General features: G+C 35.9%; 1 protein-coding gene across 3 annotated transcripts; it reads right to left on the bottom strand.

Annotated features, from left to right (window-relative positions):
- Positions 1–452: 452 nt before the first annotated feature.
- Positions 453–16,782, bottom strand: LOC114279953 (putative protein phosphatase 2C 6). Of its 3 annotated transcripts, XM_028222260.2 has the most exons (5): positions 16,078–16,753; positions 6,759–7,046; positions 5,718–5,823; positions 1,288–1,606; positions 453–869 (listed from the first exon to the last, which is right to left on the bottom strand). In XM_028222260.2, exons 1-4 carry the CDS (start codon positions 16,540–16,542, stop codon positions 1,296–1,298), a joined length of 1,170 nt encoding a protein of 389 aa, XP_028078061.2. In that variant the 5' UTR covers positions 16,543–16,753; the 3' UTR covers positions 453–869; positions 1,288–1,295. The 3 variants fall into 3 exon arrangements, with proteins under 3 accessions (XP_028078061.2, XP_028078052.2, XP_028078070.2); XM_028222251.2 differs by having other exon boundaries at positions 453–1,606; positions 16,078–16,782; XM_028222269.2 differs by lacking the exon at positions 1,288–1,606.
- Between the last annotated feature and the right edge of the window lie 537 nt (positions 16,783–17,319).

The raw sequence follows: 17,319 nt of genomic DNA, 5'->3' as shown, positions 1-17,319 counted from the left end.
ACTTTAAGCAGAAGCAGATCACTCACAAGCCTGAATTATCATTAAGATTGCAAGAACAATCATCAACTCACAAACGGTCTGTAGTTACCCATGACTTCCACATTCCAAATTTCAAAAACTCTACGATGGTACTGTTAGAGAGATTGAAAAAGAGAGAAGAACAATATCTTTCTATAGTTTGAGCATGCGCGCACACTTGAATGATGTATCTATGTATCAGGTACATAAAGATAGAATCCTACATATATGGGATGAGGGATGTCATCCTAAACAACTTTATCTACAACATGTATATCCCATATCAGGGTTCAAATGCATGGTCTCATCAGATAACTCATATGGATTCTCCGTGGATTATGGATCGGTCAGATCCAATCGAATTTCCAAACACAAACAATAATTGACTGAACAGGAAATGTATTGCAGCATTAGATATCAGAAAAAACAAGTACTATAACAAGAGACAAGTCATGGATTCAAATTTGATCATAGATTGTTGCTGTACATGTTTTTACATTCTTCCGTGAAACTCGGCTCTATATATAGTGAAAACACACTGAGCATACTGTTTGATTTGAATTCATCCAGATTGGGGCCTCACAAACCATGAATGGCCACCAAACTGCATTCTTGCATGAGCAATTCTTTACACAAGGTTTTCAGCAATCAACTAATGAATCAACAAACCAATACAAATGTATGCACAAGAGCAAACATATATATGCAACTATAAGATATTCCTCAGTGATCAAGACTAAAGCTGCAGGAGTATTTGAAGCTTTACTGCTAATAGAAGAGCCTTCTGTCCTTCAGTTCTTTGGGATGTGACATAGAAAAACTAAACTTTCCGAGAAAATCAACCTTTTTTTCTGGAAATACATCCACATTCATTAGTTAAATTTTTCTCGAGGCATAGAAATAAAAATAAAACAATATGATTAAAATAATTGCAAATGCTTTAAAAAAATATATAATTTGTAATTTTCCCTCATTTCTTAAAATTCCCTCTGATGGGATTTGAGTAGTGATAAGAGAAAAACTAAACTTTCCTTCGAACTTCAATTGAACAATTTTTTTTTACTTTTATGATTTCATATTTAATTTTTTGTTGACCAAACCAGTTAAAATTAGGAAATGGTCTAGCGTAATAACTCCAGTAACAAAACCAGTTTCTGGTTGTAATCGAGGCATGATCATCTGTACTCCTTCGAGCCTTTCTCGTCTCGGGGCTTCAGGAAAGAGAGTTGGATTTTTGGGGAAAGAAAAGAGACAAGTAAAAGAATTTACTCGCTTTTCTATTGCCTTTGCTGACGTTTTCTCTTCGATTTTATATCAACAACAATGATAGAAATGTTGTCTGAACTGTTTCTTCCGAAAGCTATTTCTTTGAGACTATCAGCAATGGCTTGTGCCACAGGAACCTCATCATCCGTCATGGATCTGCGCCGTCTCCTTAAGAGGCGGCGAGCCACCTCTCCGACCTCATCATTTGACATGACATCCCAAAGACCATCGCTTGCCAAGATCAGACACTCATCCTCGTCACTCCTTGTCGTGAAAGTTATTTCAGGAACTGGAATTATCCATGGCCTCAAGTACCTATCACCTGAAAAAGATATGCTTACTAAGCATAGTACTAATTTCAAAAGAATGGTCGTAATAAAACATAACAAATAGAGATGTTATCACCATTTTTTCGAAACAGGGTGTTTTTGGAATATATTCCTCTGCATTTTATTGATTTGGGATTGACTGTTTGGGCTTTTTAGATGCTAAAAAGCTAATGTGTTTGGGAAGCTGTTAAAAAGGTTTGTCTTTTTTTTAGTAAAAAAATGGATGTGACATTTGGCTTTTTTAGCTTATGACAAACAATGGTTTTCCTTTTTTAGCCAAAAAGTTGGCTTTTGAGGTGACTAATGGCCCACTAAAACTCATGATGGGCTCCTTTCGTATCAAATACAGCAAGACATAAATAAAGGACTCAAGCCGAGAGAGAGAGAGAGAGAGAGAGAGAGAGAATAAGGGTTCAGTTAGGATGTGGGTTGGTTTTTTGACTTTTTGGCTATTTTAACTTGAGGTTAAAAAGTCTCGTTCGGGATAGATCTTTTTGGCTCTTTTGACTTTTGTGAGAGAAAAAATGAAATGATTATGGTTTGAATGTGACATTTTGTCTTATTGGTCTAAGAAGCCTATTTTGTCTTGTTGTGGCTATTTTAGCCAAAAAACCCCATTTTAGCTTATGTCAAACGAAGGCTAAGATTTCCATAGCCTACACACTCCATTTTGTCAGTTTTATGTACCAAATGTTTCTACATTGCTACTGTTGTAACATAACAATTGTATTGGAAAGTTACAATAAAACAATATATTCATTCCTATGTATTTACAATTGTAAGTCATTGACTCATTGGTCAATGTCTATCACAGACAAATGGAAAGTATTCAACACAAAACAATCTTTTTCAGTTCTGTGTGGTTTAGAGCAAAATGTTACAAAAATTGTAGCAAAGGGAAACAGCAAGCTGACATTTGCATAATGGTTTGAAAAGGGCATATGTATCATTAGATGCTTTGATAATAAAATAGTGGTTATTTGCAACGTTGAAATTTATGTAATATTGATTGTTATTGATTGTTGTACATTTTGTATATTACAAGGATGTATTATATAGGAGAAGTTTTGGGAGTAGGTGAAGGTGGTAGTGGTAGGTGTAGGTGGAGTGGGAGTGAAGGTGGTAGTGGAGGTGGTAGGTGGAGTGTGTGATAGTGGAGGTGGTAGGTGGAGATAAATTCTAACAGCCCCCCGCAAACTCAAGGAGGATAGAAACTAACCAACTTGAGTTTGGAGAGAGTTACAAAACAAGAAAATACATAAAAATAAAAGAGGATAAGAGACACTGTATGGTCGTGTCAGACCATTGGTGAAGACATTGGATGGTGGTGTCATAACGTTGTAGAGGACACTGTATGGGGGTGTCATAACCATGTAGAGGACAGTTTATGGGGTCATGTCGGACCGTTGTAGCAGACAATGTTGGGACAGTTGTTGTGACAGTTTACGGAGTCTTGCTGGACCCTTGTAGAAACTAACCGGAATCAATGTCGGGACAGTTTACAGAGTCTTGTCGGACCCATAAAGGAGCTAACCGGAATCAATGTTGGGACAGTTTACAGAGTCTTGTCGGACCCATGAAGGAGCTAACCGGAATCAATGTCGGGACAGTTTACAGAGTCTTGTCGGACCCTTAAAAGGAGCTAACCGGAATTAATGTCGGGACAGTTTACAGAGTCTTGTCGGACCCATAAAGGAGCTAACCGGAATCAATGTCGGGACAGTTTACAGAGTCTTGTCGGACCCTTAAAGGAGCTAACCGGAATCAATGTCGGGACAGTTTACAGAGTCTTGTCGGACCGTTGTAAAAGGTTGCACCCTCAAAAGGTGTGCCCAATGTTGTCAAAAGGCGTGCCATCAAAAGGCGTGCCCAATTCATCAAAAGGTGTGCCGAACATGATAGCGAGGCACGTGGGCGTCTTGGCTTGCGTGCCCGTTTGTCGGCTGGTGGCAAGAGGCACGCGATGCGCGTGGCTGCCTCGGCTATAAGACGGAGGCTGAGACTGAGGCAGAGAAAAGCTGCGAAAAACCTCTGAAAGAAAAAAAAAAAAAAACTTCGTTGTGCTGAGAGAGAGAGTCTGAAAAACTCTTCGTTGTGCTGAGAGAGAGAGTCTGTAACACTCTGTTGCGAGAGATATTCTGTAACACTGTTGCCCAGAAAATGGCTTCATCGTCTTCCCGTGGACTGCTCACCCTCTTTCCCGACCTCAACGAGTCAACGAGAGAGAGAACTGGTGCGGTGGCACTGGAAACTCAACCAAGCGCCCCGGAGTTTGCTCCGTTGAACTTTCCGATGCGGTCGGTGGAGCAAAGAATGGCAGTGCAGTCGGATGTGGAGGCCAATCAGTATACTCTGAAGGCATGTGTGGAAAGCATGACGGCGGTCACAAACTTGTCGAACCGGCTGCAGAGTAGGACAAATGAGATGCAGCATTTAAACTCCCAGCTGGCTCTGCTCCAACGCATGTATAAGGATGCGCGAGCAGAGATAAGCGTGCTAAGGGCAGAAAACAAGGAGCTGAAGCGGAAGGCCACCGTGATGTTCTGATTTGGAGGTCCTCCATATGCTGCAGTGGAGGAGTATGGGGGAGTGATCATGCCCAGTGGAGTGGGAAACACGGAGGCAACACCGGCAAGGGCCGCCCAGGACGGAGGCAAGAAGAAAAGGCCGGCGGAATAGGCGAAGAAGTGAGGTCGGTTGGTGGCCGGCTGCAGAAAAGAAAACAAATTGTTTTGTTTGTTGTGGTTGTTGTTTGTTTGTTTGTTTTTTTTTTTTTTTTTTTTTTTTGGATGTAAAATGATGATCGGGGTGAGCCCCTGATATGAAAAAAATATGAGTGTTGGGCAAATTTGTAAATTGTTTGTTTTTTTTTTTTTTTGTTGTTTGGAAAGAATAATAATAAGAAAAATGTAGTAATGGGGAAGAGGCAATTCCCGTCGGTGTGTTTTTTGTTTTTTTTTTTTTTTGTTTTTTTTTTTTTTTAATAAAAAAATAATAATAATAAGAAGAAGAATAATATGGCGCATTGAACAGCATGATGGCTTTGGTGGGTGGAGTCTGTGGGTGCTGTAGTTAATATAGTATAATAAGCATATATTAAAAATAAAAGAAAGTGGCTGAGAGAGAGAGATAAAATGCCCATGTGCATAGGTCTGCCATGTAGTAAAGGCTGGTTCCTCTCAAATTTGATCTTCTTCCAAGGGCCATCACGTAGAAATGTGAACTGGTCAGAAGAATAACCAGCATTGACAGGCAGTTGTTGGGATGGATTAGAATCAATTGTGATCTGTTCTGAACGCCAGAATGGCAAACCCAGGGATTGGTGTAACTGCTTAATGAATGATGCTTCCAAAGCATCAAGATATGAATTGTGCTTCTCATCCGTCCATGCCGTGCACGGTGCCACATTTGTATTCCGGTGAATGAAATCCTTGGAATGATCGACGGTTACAGAGGAAGACTCCAAGTTGGTCCGAGTCAACTCACTCCGGCGACCGTCCGGAGCGGCGAGATCTGGCGGCTGCTCCGGCTGGAGATTCTCTGCCATGGCGTGTTCGGACAATGCAATAACAACCTCTAAATTTAGAGGAACAAGCCCTTGATTCAGCAGAGAGAAACCCTCGCCTGGTTCTTCTTTCCTCTCGGTGTGAACAAGTTTTAGAGAGAGAGAGAGAGAGAGGCGGTCCATGAGGAGAGGGAAAGAAAGCTGCGGGCTACTCACTGGTAAATGTGGCAGCGGTATGTGTAGAGGTCCGGCGAAATAGATTGAGGTCCGGCGGGCGACCAAGGCGAGGTTGCCGCCCGCCGGTGAAGCGAAAAATAGTAAGTGCTTAACCTTGCTCTGATACCACGTTGAATTTATGTAATATTGATTGTTATTGATTGTTGTACATTTTGTATATTACAAGGATGTATTATATAGGAGAAGTTTTGGGAGTAGGTGAAGGTGGTAGTGGTAGGTGTAGGTGGAGTGGGAGTGAAGGTGGTAGTGGAGGTGGTAGGTGGAGTGTGTGATAGTGGAGGTGGTAGGTGGAGATAAATTCTAACATGCAAGCTTTGAAATTGACAAACAGCAAATCTGTAAAGAAGAGAAAATGTATATACCTATCGCTCTGGACATGGAAAGAACACCAAACACCCTGGCACCATTCCAATTAATAACTTTCCCTCCCTCGCCTTCAATTCTCATGAGTTCATCTTCTCTATCAGGCTGTAAAAAGCAACAACAATTGTTTTTAAACCAGGCCAATGAAATAAATGACCTATGAATTTGTGTCGACCAAAAATAAGTTTAAGGAAAAAAGTTGTTTAGACGGACTAAATTTTTTCTCTACCTCTCTGAACCCCATTTGCTATACATATAAACTCATAAAAACACAAAAAATATTTCAACCAGTAAAAGCAAGGACTTAATTTTCATGTAACCTACAAAATAATGTATGAAATTGAAAGGGAAGAAACAAATCAAAAGGAAAAGTATTATAATGGAATGGTACCATCTATACCAAGCACCAGAGTTTTAAAAGGCATTCTTGAGGCTCGCCTTGAGGCTAAGGTAAAACGCATCAAGGCTTTGATTTTTAGGCATTACTCCCCAAAGGCTTGCGCATCATAGTTTGAGACATGCGCCTTAGGTGCACTTTGTATGCTTTTTGCGCATTAGTATGTGAGTATGCACATGCAGAGGTTGCCTTGGGCTTTTGTTAAACTTAGTCTATTGGATTGTTTAAACATAAAAAAATAAAACGAACCCTTTTTTGCAACTATATTCTACATGAAAAATTAAGTAAATGATCAATCAAGAAAAAACACAATTAATGGTCAAGTGAGAAGCTCAATCCCTGAAGTTAAGAATATCAATTTTACTTTCAGTGAAGGAAAACATCCTTCTATGTAATAAAATGTTCAACGCATTAAAGTGAAAAGTATTTACACTTTTATATTTAATTTTGTTTTTATTTTTTTACTATTTTAAAATATTTAATTTATTCACGAAATATTTAAATTTGAAATTTGAAATGCCTACGCCTTAACGCCCTGAGGCTTACGCCTCACCTCATGAGGGGGTAAAATGCCTCGAGGTACGCATTCGCCTTTAAAAATTTTGCCAAGCACAAACAAAACTTCGAGAATTTCTTAACTGACCTTCTGATCAACAGTCAAGGGGATTGTTTCAGCTCCTCGATAAAGAACTGCCCTCGAGTCACCACAATTGGATGTAATGATTTGGCAACCAGATAGAACCACAACAACAGCAGTTGATCCAACCATTTCTGGTGCTTCTGCCTCTGTCACAACCTCATTGTCAGCTCTCTCAAAACTACTAGAGAAAGCTGCTTCCCATTTCTGGCGCCATTCAAATCCGTCGACTGTTTCTCTATCCCACTCCTCCGCTACCACTTCATGCATACGCCCCGCACAAAATTTAGCTACCTATTAATCATCAGCAAAGTTAATTGAACCATCAAACTATCATCTCATCACAATATGTTGCAGTAAGTTTTCCCTTCTCAAAACATAAAACGCATGCAAAATCAAGGCAAATTGCGCAATTAAATGTAAAGGAGAAAATAAAAATATTAACAGAAGATGTTGAAGGTTAAAAATAAATTCAAAAGCATAATGTCATAAAGCATTATAAAAAATATTCTGAAGTATTGCTTATTCAACAAACAGAGTTTTCATTGCTTTACACTATCGTGAAGTCCAAAACATTAGCAAAACATATATTTAGATGTCTATCACAAGCTTGATTAAAAACCACTAAAAATTAGAAGGAGACAGACTAATGTAGCACCCAAGATCAAGAATTGGAAAAAAATTAATTCGGCATCGCAATCCCAAAACAACTCCCAATCTCAAACACAATAATGAAATCAAGAAGTCCAGCCTCTGAAAGTATTACATAAAATCATATATACAAGCATAAGCATTATCTAAATAGGAAACCCAACGATTAGAAACCAGTGAATAGGAAACTACAAATAACGAAACAAAATCCTATTAAACCCATTTCCCAATTATACTAAAATTCATACTATATTCTTGAATTTATAGTCATCTAATTTCTTTCTGAACCCCCATCAAAGACAAAATTGAGGTTAAAACATATGCACCAATGAGTTTCAAAGGTTTACTTGTGATAGAATACATAGCAGTTCCAGTAACAGATTCCCATCAAGCATTAACCAATATTCCAAAAACTGTTACACCGTTACTGAGACTATTATGGTGGTCTATACCATGATTAAAACCATGTTCCTAAAGTAAATTCGTTTCTGGCAAATTATCGTCTAAGGAATTTAAGTGAGACTATCTGCCAACTTTTTTTCCAACCAAATGTACAATTTCAATGAAATCCTTATACTCTTCGATAATTTCTTTAACTTTACTTACGACAATGATACTACAAGAAAAACGAATATTATGTTATGATGACTACATTTTTTTACCATAATGTGTTTACCAGCTCATGTGTCCCCACTGCATTGGTGACAATTATAATTGGAAAGGCACATTAAACCAATACAATAGTGACACGAGATGATAAACAAAATACAGTTATAAAATATGGTAATCATAGCATTATTTAAGCAAGAAAAAAACTCTCTTGGATCCTTGAAACTGGAAAAAACAAAACCTGATCATTCCAACCAAATAATCTCAACAAATTCACCAAGAATTTATGTAATAGAAATTGTGTCAACCGACCAAATCTAGACCAATTACTTAAAGATTGGCAATATAAATCTTCACCACGCTATTCAATTTCTAGCTAATATTCCTTCCAATATAGCCTTTGCCCTCATCAACATAATTTGCAGTGTTCATCTTGCCTTTGAAGCACCTAACAAGTTAATATGTGAACCAAATTACAAATGATTGGTACAATCACTGATCTTGGGTTAGTGTGATTAGCAAGGTCAATACTGCCTTAGTTTTCCGTACTTTTGATATCTATTTAACACTACTTAACTTCCAACAAATCCTATATTTCCTAGTCTATTATCACCCTTTTCAACTTGACCATCTCAATATTCTCCTCACTTTTAAATATTAACTATTTTTATAGCTATTTTACTCATCATTTAAATGATTGAATATCATTATGTTTATTGTAGAAAATTTGCATGGCATGTGTATCATAAACTTTTCCTTTTTTGTGAAAATTTGTAGGCATAAATGATACGTTTCTTTTTAGTGGAAATTTGCATGGTATGTATATCATTATGTTCGTTATGCTCACTGTACATCATAGTGCTTGAGCAAGTTTATTTACCAAAAGTGTGGAGTTTTACACTTACAACTTCTATATCACAGTTTTAAATATGAATATTCACACTTTATTCATTGAAAGTGTGAATATTCATATTTCTAAATTTCACACTTAGCATAAATTCACACTATTAGATCTATATGTATACAAATGCAGAGAGAACAAATCTAAATGGTAAGTACTCTAACTATCATGATTTTCTCCTAAAATATAGATTTCGATCCAAATGGGTAAGTATTCTAACTGTAGTGATTTTCTTCTAAAATATAGATTCCGCTGCCATTTTTGGTCTTCTGCATAACTACTTTTTTGGATTTGTAAAATATCTTTGGAACTTATCATGAAACAAGTTTTATGTATAGGACTTTTCCTTAACAACCCCATTTTTTATACCATAAAGCAAGACTGATTATCTACTGTTACACAATCATTTCCTTAGTACATCTATCTTTTTACAGTTGTTTTACTTTAGCTCTCATACAATCCCCTCTCAATATCCAGCTTCACATAGACAATCAATCTATTCATTATACAATGGTGACTTTTCATGGGAAAAATAGGACCTATTGGGAATTTTTCCCTTATTTTAGGCAAAGTAAAAACTCATAGATTCTTGGCCATGCTTATTCCAAACCTATTTGATTTTGAAGCATATCCTAAGTTTTCGGGGTTTTTCTGAAGTTGAAAAGAAAAAAGAAGAAAAAAAAGGCATCTAGGCCTCTTTAAAAATCCAACAAGTCACAAGGCATGCTTATTCCAAAACTAATTGATTTTGAAGCATATCTTATGTTCCCCCGGTTAAAAAGGAACTCTAGAACTCCAACTAATCAGAAGGCGCAAACAATCCGCTTGTTCCATGTGCACTCTACAAGTGGACCAGCAATGAAAGCCTCGAACTTGAGACTTAAGCTTCATGAGGTCAATGACTGATCATCTTGTCTACCCCTTAAGGTGCATATATTATGGTTCTAGAAAAATGAGTTTTGCACTCTACACCAGAGTTTTAAATAATGCCCATTGTGTAATATACCATCCATATACGTAACAGGTTTTTGAAGTCCCAATACAACCGGCGGTAACCATTGCAACCGTTGTTTTCCCTTTGTGGCACCGTAACGGACCATATTGATCGTTACAACTCTTATTTTATCTGATACAACCCTTACCATCTATGTTGGCAATATAATAAACCCAAACACAATATGTTCATTTTTCTCTCTCTTCTCTCTTCTCTCTGTTTCTGCTCTCCACCTGTTTGAAATACTTAGATCTACTCATTTGGGCTTGAGATTTTGTATGTATTTGATTAGTATTCAGGCGACCGATCTGTCTCAATATTTTGATAGACATGCCCAGACCAAGTGTCACTACAACGCCATTCACTGATCTTATACTTAAGAGATAAGAATGCGAGAATTGATAAATGTCTTTGTTACTTGCAGCCCATACCAACACAAAACTGGATAGAAACCGCGCTGGCATGTAATCTTGTCATCAGCCACTTCCTCATTTCCATTTAATATGTCCTGTCCTCCAGTAATACATCCAAGATCTTTATCTTGCATCTAAGGCCGTGGCTTTTTTTGGTGTTGATGTTGGTTGCTTCAAATCAATAAAATTTGATGATTTCAAGCACTGTTTCATTTTCCTGTGATGATTTAGTGATAATCATATACCATGGGTTTTCTTGAATACCTTTAACTTGCAAGATGATTTGGTAGTCACTTGTGAAAATTAACAACGAATAGATATTAGCATGTTACTATATTAGAGAGCATGTATTAGCCACTGCTATTGTTGTGTTATTTGTATTATTATTTAACCAACAAATGTTGATTTATTAGTGGCAATTCTAATTATTCTAGATAGTAAAATTCGTTTACCAAATTCTCAACTATTTTAAGCCTTGAAATCAACATAAAACCCAATAACATTTATAAAATATGTTTTTAGATGCCACTATATAGGTCCAAACCCATTACAAACATTTAAATTGAAATAAATAGACTTAGAACATGATTACCAATGAGTTTTTGGCATTTTCTAGAATGTGAAAAACATTCACGAGTTCGATTTTTTATTCTCGTTACACATTGATCGAAACTCCCAATATCATTAGACTATGACCGCGACCATTATGTTGGTTGACATCACGATTTAAAACGATGCTCTCTACCATAAATTAAATTTTAATATCCATATTTTATGATCCATACACAAAGATATTATTAAGGAAATTTGAAAATATGTGATTTGGCTACCTAAGTTTAGTACACCTTAATGTGCTAACTTAAGAAGCTTGAACACTCTTCTCTATTATTTGTGCTCCGAAGCTTAATAACAGAGACGAGGCTAGGTTAGTTTTCATAATCATGTAGAATGACAGATTTTGATCTTGTTAACATCATGCTTTTGCATTACCTATGCTGGAGACTTGTCCCATATCGCTTTCCTAAGTCACCCAAGTTTAGTCTATATAGTGTAGAGGCTTTTTACTTAATGCCAATTAGTTTCGAATCAGATGCTTCCAAAAAATTATTACATGGTATCAAACTAGGTCATGGCTGGCCTCGCAGGCCAAGTTTCGCCTCACCAGGTCTATTTCTCACCTCCCATCGCTCTATCACCTCACATGCAGCCTGGCCCAGTAACACTTTACTCCCTAGTCTTTTAAAAATAGTCAAATACCCCTCACATGATTTTGAATTAAAGTGCTACCATTATATTTTCTGTCCAAATAGACAGAAATTGTGTTATATGCATCTGTTTCAAGGTTGGGGAAGAAAATCTTTTCATCAAAGTCAAATTTTAATGTATATGAACAATGATGATTTTTTTGTGGTTGTTTCTAAAATTTTTGATTTGGGTACTCTGAATTAAGTTATGTGAACATGGAAATAATTATATATTTTGCTGCAACCTACTCATTTCCAGTGGTTGTGGCTGTATTTTACAGAAGTGGCAGTTGTATTTTATACTATTACAATGAAGAGGGTACATAAGTCATTTTGCATTTTCCATTTTCCATTTTCCATTAACTGAGTTAATTGGGAGCTTCTATTTACACACCACCATCTTTCTCAGTTCTTCGTTCAGATTTTAATTACCCAATAAAAATCAATTATATCAACTACCGAACAAAAATGAATTGTTCCAATATCAACTTTTTTGTTCGATACTTGATATACAAACAATGAATTTGTATTCGATAGTTGATATTTGAACCAAAAAATTTATGTGAATTGAGAATTTTTATGGTGTGTAAATAGAAGCTCCCTGAGTTAACTACACAATTTTGTCCAAAACCATGTAGGAGATATTTAGGCTAAATTTAAGGGGTAAATTACACTTTACCCCCTACACTACCACCTTGAACTATTCATTTGTATCAATATGAACCTTCCATTAAAATTTGTTTACATAAATAGATGTAAAATTAACATGTGTGTTTCCCATGACATTTCAAATATAGTTAAACGCTTAAAATGATCTTATTCTTCTCATCCCCTCTCTCTCTCTTCTTCCCTCAATTTTTCTACCGATGAGAGCAGCCATGGCTGCTGATTTGTATTGGAGAAAATAGGGGAATTTTTTTTTTTTAAATAATGTTATTTTAGGCATTTCACAATATTTGAGCACATGTGAGTTTTCCATCCATTTATGTAACCAATCCTTAACAAAGATGGTTCATATTGATATAAATTAATAGTTCAAGTTAGCAAAGTATAACATTTTTTCGTTGAGGGGGCAAGGTAATATTGTGCAATACTTTAAGGGGTAAAGTGTAATTTGCCCATTTTTAAAAGACAAGAAGTAACGCAGAGGGGTTAAAGTGTATTTTGGCTAAATTATAGTAATAAAGGGATAGGGCCCCAAACCAAACAACACAAGATAAAGGGCACTTGCCCATTTGGTTAAACCACCAGGTGGGCAAACAGTGACATTATGAAGATTCTACTCTCTCTCTCTCAGTGACCTGAGAGTATGAGGCGGCATAATCATAGTCTAGAGGACAAAGTTTCAATAGACTCCAGCAAAACCATTGTCCCTGTATAGGACTACCTGACGTGGCGCACCCAGAAAAAAATCAAACAAACTGTGGTCCCCACCAATATCACTGTTTCCCAACTACACCAAAAAAAAAAAAACAAAAAAGAGAAAAGGAAAGAAGAATCTCCTTATTCTCGTGCCACGCAGCTCACTTGACACTCAAATGAGAACTCCACCTCACCTAAACTCTCCCATCTACCCAAATACTATAACTCCACGCATACCAATTTTACAAGTCAAAATTATCAAACTAGTTTTTAGAGTACATAACTATTTTGAAAAATATATTAAAATTTTAACCTTTTTTAAGGTAATATTTTCTTTGTTTTATTGACAACTTCACTATGACTCATCTTATTATAATTATATATAAGCAGTGAAGAATCTACAGCAGCTTAGGAGGGATATTGGAATGTGTTATATTTTTGCCAATAATTTTAAAAATATTTTCAATTTTCCTGTCCTGATAATTAATATGTCCTGATAATCTTTTTTACAAAGAAAATGTTTGAAATTTCTGAAAACTTCCTTCTTTTTTGACTCATAATGACATGATTTGATTTAAAGAAACATATAGAGCTTTTTTGTGATGAATGTGATATTTTTTTAAGTGGATACAGGGTATTGATGATGAATCTATTGTATTTTGTATTTTTGTTGATTTTCTATTTATTATATATTTGGCATGCTTATTTGGACTAAAATAGCCATATAAGGCAAAATTGGCTATTTTAGCAAAATAAGATAAAATTTCACATTCAAACTATAATCATTTTTTTTTTTTACAAAAGTTAAAAAAGCCAAAAAACCTATCCCAAAAGAGATTTTTTAACTCCAAACTAAGGCCTCGTTTGGGAACAGGCTAATTTAGTAATTTTTTGGCTATTTGACTAAAATATAAGCTAAAAAAAACTAATATGTTTGGGATGACTTTTTGACTTTATACGAAAAGATGTGCAAAAAGCAAAAAGAAAAAAAAATCTTTGACTTTTGGTATGAGTTGTTGCCTTTTTGACTTTTTTAATAATTTTTTGACTTTTTGACTAAACCGGCCTGTTGCCAAACGAGACCTAAAATAGCTCAAAAGTCGACCCCATCTCAAACGCAGGCTATATCAACTTATCATTGTTTATATGAGACAAAAAAAAAGTGGGTAAATTACACTCACCTCCCGTAATGGTTGAAGAAAATATATTTAACTCCACACCTTTGAAATAATTGTCCTATATCCTTTGAGATTATTGTTCATTACTAATTCTTTAGTAATATGAATGGAAAAAAAATGATGTCATCTATTTATTACTAAAATGTTTATTTATTTTTATCTATTTCAGTATTTATCCACCATATGCATTTGTTTCAGTCAATTTAATCTTATTAAAAGAAAATTCTATATAATTATATCAAAAATATAAAATTAATTGTATTTTTTTAAATCTCAAGTAAGATTAGCATAATTTACCATAAAAAAGATTATACGGTGGTTATTAATGATGGTTTCTCTGAATTAATTTTTAGAATAATCTATATATACATATTAACGGGCCATTCAAAAAAGGGTCTGACTAATGATAAACCGACCAAATTGCGGATGTGATCGTGGGTCCCCCTTACTTCACCCAATTGTTTGAGGGGAAACTACGTATTAGTGTTTTTCAAGAAATGAAAATTCTAATATACGCACTTGCACCATAGTATTTTTTCAATAATATATATATCAAATTAATAGAAAATTTTATAAATAATAATAATAAAATTAATAATTTTTAATTAATTTGTAAATATTTTGAGTAATTTTTCCTTTTTTAAAGGCTCGCGAACGATGGTGATGCGACTGTGACAACCATCATGAAGCAACGCCGTGACGCTAGCATCCTCCCCGTGCACTCCCAAAATTTCACAACTTTCAACGACACGTGTCCACAAAAAGAGAAATAAATTATGTTGGTAGATGGACCACTACAAGTACGCTACGTGTCATCCCTTGTCCTAAGCAATCATATACATATGCAATAAGAAAATGCTAATAAATGATTAAATGTTTAAGTTATTTATTTAATAAAAAATTTGAGATGTATAACATTTTTCTACATAATATATGTGCATACACTCCCCAAAATAAAAACAAATTATACATAAAAATAAAATATTACTAATAAATCTTTTGTATTTAGTACCAATTTATAGGCGTCGTTTGGCAAACTTGACTTTTTAATTTTTTTTTTAAACATTTTTTAATCTGAGACTTCTTTCTCTGTTTAATTTTTTTGCTTGGCTTTTTTTGCATTGGAATGACAAAATTATCCTCCACTTGAAAATAATTTTTTTTGAATTTTTGTTTGTATATGGGTCAATTTAGTAATTTTGCATCAAAAAAAAGTGTTTTGTCATTTTGTGATTTTGTTTTTTTTTTTTTTGTCCATATGTGCTTATTTAGTCCCAATTCAAAAACCAAACAGGGGGATAGGATAAAATAATTAATACAGATTTTCTTAGTTAAGCCTAATTTTTTTAATAATTAATTAATGAATAATAAGGAATCGTGCTAAAAACAATTTACTTGTTAAAATAAAAATGTGTTTCGATTTTTTTTAATATTTTTTTTTTTGGTTGATTTTTCATGTTTTAGTGAAAAAATAGAATTTTTGGATTTTATTAGCATATTTCCTTTACACAATTTACTAAAAAAAAATTAAAAATATACGACTTTTTTCAAACTCATTATATTTTTTCCCAATAAAATGTCAATATATTTTTAGACTCATTATAAAATGGTGTAAATTACATTTACAACCCGTTTGGATTTAATACATATTGATGATATTTGAAAAATTACACTAATTCTCTATCATTATAATTATTTAGAGGGAATTAATGTTGGTATAAAAAGATATTAAATTCACGTTTTAAAATATATATATATCGAATTCATCCATCCTCTCTTATTTTACAACTTCTCTTCTTTTTTTTTTTCCCTTTGCTTTATGTAATTTCTATAACATGGTTACATGGAGTGGATATAATCGGACCAAACTTTATATTTTTTATATTTTTATACGATATTAGAAACATTAAAAAAAATCAAAAAAATACATACTATATGAATTTTTTTTTGAAAAATTAAAAAATTCACAGTACCTGAGAGCCACCGTGGCCATCATAAACGGCGAAGAAATGGAGGGGCGAGATCTCGCCGGAGCTTCGAGAACCAGGGGCGGTGCACCCTCCCACGTGATCGCACGTGCGAGTCATGAACCCAGGCACGACGGCGACGGCGTCCTCCATCTCTCTCCTCCTCCCTATCACCGACGTGAACCCCCACGTCACTCCCTTGTTGTTCCTCCCCACGCACTTCACTCTCCCCGAAACCGCCACAGCCGCCCCCTCCGGCACCGGCGGTCCCACCACCAGTCGCGGCGGCACCGCCAACAAGGCCGAAGGAATCTCGCCGGAACTGCTGCTCGCGGCGGAGATGTCGCCGGAGCTACTCGGAACGTCGTCGCTGCCGAAGATCGACGACACGGTCGAACTCGTCGAGGCCAAATCGAGAACAGAGTCGACTTGGTGAAGGTCCTCGTCTTCTAATTGCTCCGTACTGTCCATCTCAGACCTCACATTCACCACCGAACCTTTGAATTTGGAGATGGTGAACAGAGAACCAAAAACAGAGGAGAGGTTTTAGAGAGAGAGAGAAAGTGAGAGAGTAAGGGGCGAGGAGGGAGGGGATAAAAGAAGGGGAATGGGACAGCTAAGGAGTCGACACGTGTGAGTAGATATGAGAGTTTGATGACACGCATTTGTAATTTCGTAGTATACGTTTGTTATTTACAATTTTTTATTTATAAAAAATAAACATGTTTATTTATGTTTTTTATAAGTTACTTTAAAAATAGAGGTGGATGGTTGTGATAGGGCTGCTCACGACCACGAGTCATCCGTCAAAATCAACCGACTTTATTCATTTGTTTTTAAATAATATTTGAAGGTTCGAAATTTTTTCTTTCTAATCTCTTTAATGTTTAAAATGATGTCGTTTTGGGTTTTTTTTTTTTTCCTTTTTCCTTCGTCTTCTTCATGCAGCTCTGAGACCGGGAGAGGGAGAGAAAGAGAGAGAGAGAGAGGGAGAGGCAGTTCGCAACTTGTCGCCGTCGCAAAGAAGAGCTTGTCGCCGGGATGTCGCAGCTCATCGTCCCCGTAGTCGTCCAGCCCAGCCTGATCGCCGCCCAGCCCAACCCCGCCTCTGCCCAGCCCCGCTTCCGCCTCCGCCTCCTTCTCCTCCTTTCCTGTGATTATGGCCCCCTCCAGTTCCTCTCCTTCTCCTTCCTCCTTCCTTCTCTTCTCCTTCTTCCTCATGATTTTCTGCTTCTGAAACAAAAAAAA

This window comes from Camellia sinensis, chromosome 5 (genome assembly GCF_055761805.1).
Source record: "Camellia sinensis isolate YWXY chromosome 5, ASM5576180v1, whole genome shotgun sequence".
Taxonomy (NCBI): Eukaryota; Viridiplantae; Streptophyta; class Magnoliopsida; order Ericales; family Theaceae; genus Camellia; species Camellia sinensis.
The sequence above is the reverse complement of the archived record's forward strand: the minus strand, read 5'-3'. Positions and strand labels throughout refer to the sequence as shown.